The sequence below is a fragment of the Austrofundulus limnaeus genome, unplaced genomic scaffold, assembly GCF_001266775.1.
Source record: "Austrofundulus limnaeus strain Quisiro unplaced genomic scaffold, Austrofundulus_limnaeus-1.0 Scaffold808, whole genome shotgun sequence".
Classification (NCBI taxonomy): Eukaryota; Metazoa; Chordata; class Actinopteri; order Cyprinodontiformes; family Rivulidae; genus Austrofundulus; species Austrofundulus limnaeus.
Window position 1 is genome coordinate 136,831 of NW_013953210.1, and position 4,903 is coordinate 141,733.

The 4,903-nt window shown below is 38.0% G+C and overlaps 1 protein-coding gene across 4 annotated transcripts in view; it reads left to right on the forward strand.

The window, feature by feature from the left end:
* The window catches only part of prom1a (prominin 1a), a gene marked incomplete in the record, with an annotated part of 88,690 nt that overhangs the window by 69,469 nt on the left and 14,318 nt on the right, over positions 1-4,903 (forward strand). For all 4 annotated transcript variants that reach the window (XM_014028794.1, XM_014028795.1, XM_014028798.1 and 1 more), the window contains 2 exon segments: positions 3,278-3,349; positions 3,795-3,887. In XM_014028794.1, coding sequence (XP_013884248.1) covers positions 3,278-3,349; positions 3,795-3,887 — 165 coding nt within the window.

Genomic DNA, 4,903 nt, shown 5'->3' on the forward strand with positions numbered 1-4,903 from the left:
ATACAAGGGTTATTAGTAATTAGATTTTTTATGCTTTTTAAGTTCATAAAATGATGATCGTATTATATTCGAGATTGTATTATAATGAATAAATAGGTAAGTAACTTTGTTTATATATCACCTTTCACAGTCAAATGGCCACAAGGTGCTTCGCAACAACAATAACAATAAAAAGCATAAAACATATTTACAGATGATAAGAAAACAACAAGAAAACAACATAAAAGACAACATAAAACTCATACAAACATGTTAAAAAGTCTGTTTTAAAAAGTACCTTTTAAGCTGCCTTTTAAAAGTCTTCCCAGAGTCCACAGCTCTTATTGTGGGAATGAGTTCCAAAGTTTGGGAGCTACAACCTGAAACGCCCTGTCCCCACTTGTCAGAGGTTTTAGTAAAGAAAAACAAGTTGGTGTTTTGTCATCCTGCACAGGACGGATCATGTTGGTACCATCAATAAATGTTAAGAAATCTTAAGCTTTTAATTGCAAAAGTTATATTTTCTTACCTGACTGAAAGACTTGTTATTGAATGTTTGTTCTTTTGAAAAATTTTCAAAAAAAAAATGTCATCATATATTTTATAAAATAATGAGAAATTATATTTTACTTCAGTTGTATTATATTCACTCAAAATTAAGTTAAAAACTTTGGTTTCTGCTCTGACTTGCTTTAAAAGAATTGGCAAAAATCGTTCGTTTACAGATTTGCAACGACGCCATTTTGYACAGTTTTACTTTCTGATTCAACTGCTTGACGTTGAACGTTTGGATGTAAAAACAGCTTTTTGCCAAGRYTCTTAGGTTTCTACTGATACCAAACATGCAGGTTGAACTGACAGATCTTAAGTTAACATAAGTCAAAAGAAATAAAACAAACCAGGAAAAGTTGTTTTGTGTGGGGCTCGAGAGCTTAAAAAGGTAATGGCAACAAATAAAACAAAGATCTTTTGCTATTAGAGCTCAAACCGTGGGATGACTGTCACCCCATCATGTTTTAGTTCAACATCTTAGTACTGACAGTTATTTTAATAACAGACAGACAAGACTCGACAACAAAAATATAGACATAAACCCACAAATATTTCTTTTTTAAACATGGCCACAAATCACAAACTTTTGCTCTGCTGGCTGTGACTGTTTGCCACCTCCTTTGCTGTCAGCTAGCATGCAGCCAGCAGCCGGGCTTCCCCTGATGCGGCACATCAACCAATCAGAGAGACTCCACTGTGTGACATAGTGACAGATTTTCCGACTGGACAGTTTCCTGAATGATGTCCACCAACCTGAGACAGATGGACAGGAGCTCTTTAGCTGAAATCAAGTGCCTGTAGTCCTGGCAGGAGATATCAGCACCRATGCGGGTCAGTGGCTCATCMAACTGGGCTCGGGACAAAAGTAGTTCTGAAAGTGAGCCTCGTTAGCTCGCAGCTCCTGGGTGGTGAAGCTCACCAAACTCAGAACGTCTCTGAATTTTCTGGTGAATTAATTATGAATTAATTATCTCATGAGCATGATGTTGTAAGAAATATTCGTGTTCAAAGACTGAAGTCACTAGAAAACCACCAATGTTAAAATGATTGTTAGACGGGATAAAACCATACAAAACCAGAATTCTGGAGTGAGGATTTATTGCTATTYGGATCTGACAGGAAACCACACACTGCCCGTAAACCAGGAAATTGATCCATTTATAGAGTCTTCAATGCCCGCGTTCGCCCCCTACTGACCTACGGCTGAATCACGGGCATTCATACACAATTCTCACCTACTGTTCTCATAACGGAGAACAGTAGGTGAAAAGTTATTTCGGACATGTAACTAATCTATATCAATTAACACATAATAGATTGAACATTATAAAAAGGAAAACCTAAAAATATAGTTTTGTGCTTTTAMCATCAGTAGTAAACTCTAATAACTATAAATGTCTTCAATGTGCTCTTGTTCTTAGTAAATAAAGCAAAGCCACTTCCTTTATTTTATCCGCCATTGTACAGAGACCAGCAGAGGAGGGGAAAAAGGCTCTTGACGTACGGCAAGCGTCTAAATAAGCGTCGTGCACAAGCCTCCAACTTGAAGCGTTGGACGCGATTTTGACTCTCAAAGCGCGTTTGGTGTGAACGCACCATAACTCTGAGCCCGGTCAGCCTACGAAGGAAACTCATTTTGGCCGCTTGTATCCAAGATCTCATTCTTTTGGTCAGGATCCACGCCTCAGGACCATAAGTGAGGGATGGAACGTAGACAGACCAGTCAATCGAGAGCTTCACCATAACTGACCGAAGCAACGCCCTCGTCACTGCGGACAAGGCCCCAATCAATTGATCCATCTCCCGCTCCGCCCTACCATCACTCGTGAACAAGACACCCAGATATTTAAACGCCTCCACTTGAGGCAGAGACTCTCCCCCAGCCAGGACGGGGCATTCCACCCTTTTCTGGTCAAGAACCATGGCTTCGGACTTCGAGGGACTGACTCTCATCTCAGCTTCTTCACACTGAAGGTCTTGGACCAAAGACGCCAACAGGACATCATTAACATAAAACAGAGACGAGACCCTGTGGTTCCCAAAGCAGACACCCTCCTCTCCACATGTGCCTTGAGGTCCCGTCCATATACACTACAAACAAGAGCAGAGAGTAGCATGCAATAAATTAGCTGTGATTTTCACAAATCGGCTGCTTGAAACATACAGTTAGCTGCATGGCTTGCTGTTTGTTTGGATCCAAACAGAAAATTAACCTTTTTTTTCTCACAATGCAGCACTTCAAATAGGCCACGCTTTGGAATTCAACTGATTAGATTGTTTTCATCCTTGTTGTTTCTGCTTCACTGGACTTGCTTGAAACCTTTGTCCTTTTGTAAGACTTAAATTGGTCCAAATTTTAACTGTGGGACGAAGGTCTTAATGTTCAACTAAATCCTGGCCTTACACGTCTTTCCACATTTATGAGGAGGAAAACACCTGAATTCTTCAGGACAATCAATTCCATGAAGCCTTTGCTTTTATGCCCTCACACTTTTTTAATGATGAGTTAATTAAGTGTATTTAATTAGCAAAACCTGAATCAATTATCATGTTAATTAMAATGAAAGCAATTTTTTGGTTTTTCGCACTGGTTTGTTTTTATTCCTTGCTCTCCTTTTCATTTGTTGGTCCAYGATTATGTTACTTTATAAGCACCTAATAAAACACAGGTTGCTTAAAGGGGTTTGTTGGTGCTAACTTTGCCATGTTTGCATTATCTTGATTAATTATTTTGTCCCATCTTTAGGTGAATAAAGGAGTAACTGCAGTAGACGTGTTCTCATTCGCCAAAGAACTTGAATCTCAAACAGACCTTATGGTAAGAACAATAACATTCACTGTTTCAAGTATTGTTTTTTTTTTCTTTTCCCTTCACAAAACCCTGATCTAATTTACCTATTAGCAGAGATGTTCTTGTTACACGAGCACTTCACCTACAAAGAGAGTTTTTATGATGTTTGACTGCTCTCAGGCTTTTAGCYAACACATTTATTCACCTGCAGAATGGAGATAAAAGACTTTCAAAGCAGGAATCCACTCATGGTCCCAGTTTGTGTTCTTGCASACTCCCCTGCCATTGATGATAAAATATATGGAAAATGAATAAAAGCATTTGCTTTATGGCGGCACTGCTTCTAGGATCTGATGGATGAGTAAATGGGGAAAAAGTATAATGTGTAGGGATGTTATAAATGCACGACCCTGGTGTTCATTCAAGCCTTTGGTAAAACATAAGGATGACTTGTTTTGTCTGTGATTTTCAGCCCAGGGGACCCCTGCAGACTGCCCTGAAAGCCCATGTCAGCACTCTGCAGCAGATCCACAGACAACAGATTGTTCCGATGGAACAAGCCATGGTAACATATCCTCTGTTCAGATTACAGCTGAATTTATTTATTTACTTTTATTTTTATTTTTTGGGTTAAACTAGCTCGTTTTAGCCATCCGTTCTAAACGACAGARAAATAATGCACAAATATTTACCAATATTTTTCTTTTACCACTCGGTTAAAGTTCCTGTGACATGCATATTCTTCAAATACAAAACATTAAAGAAAACATCTTTATATTTAAGAAAGTTGGAATAAAACACACGATTTAACCCATTTTGTTCCATAACTGGCATATTTTTTTTACTTGGCTCAGTCAAAGTGAAACAGGAAGTGACATCAAAGGGGAACTCTTTAACAAAGAAACAACTCTGGTCTTTGTTTAATGAAACAATACTATTCGAACTATGTCTCTCTTTGATAGTGACTTAAAATAATCTTAAGAAACATCAGATTGTTCTCTACAGTCTGTGTTGTTAGCCATATTGCAAACACTCTGTTCACATTCAGACATTCCCCTTCGACATCACTTCCTGTTACTTCACAGGCAAATATCTCAACAACTGCTCATCTCAGTGACATCAAATGTTTTTTGCAATATTTTATCAATGTCATCTTTTCAAAAAAGCATTCATACGTTTTGCAAAAATTTGACGTCACAGGCACTTTAAAGGGGACAAATCCTGCAAAATCCACTCTTTAAGCTGTTAAATGCGTTTTGTTGTGGACTTGGAGTCTCTAGGAGGCAGAAAAGTTGAATTTAGTCTCTTCTGGTGCTGCAAAGATATCTTTATATTCTGTTTGGTATATATTTTTCAGSCTGTTCAGTTTTCTATTTTTTCTATGACGTTTTCTGAAATATTACGTCAAATTATCTGCGATGGAATTGCCATATAAGGCAGGGGTGGGCAATTATTTTTTTCCGGGGATCACATGAGAAACTTGAGCTATGTTGGAGGGCCGAAACCAACAATACCTTTGTATATAATTCTGCTTAATAGTCATCTTTTTTTTTACCCATTGTAAATAGCAGTAAATTATAT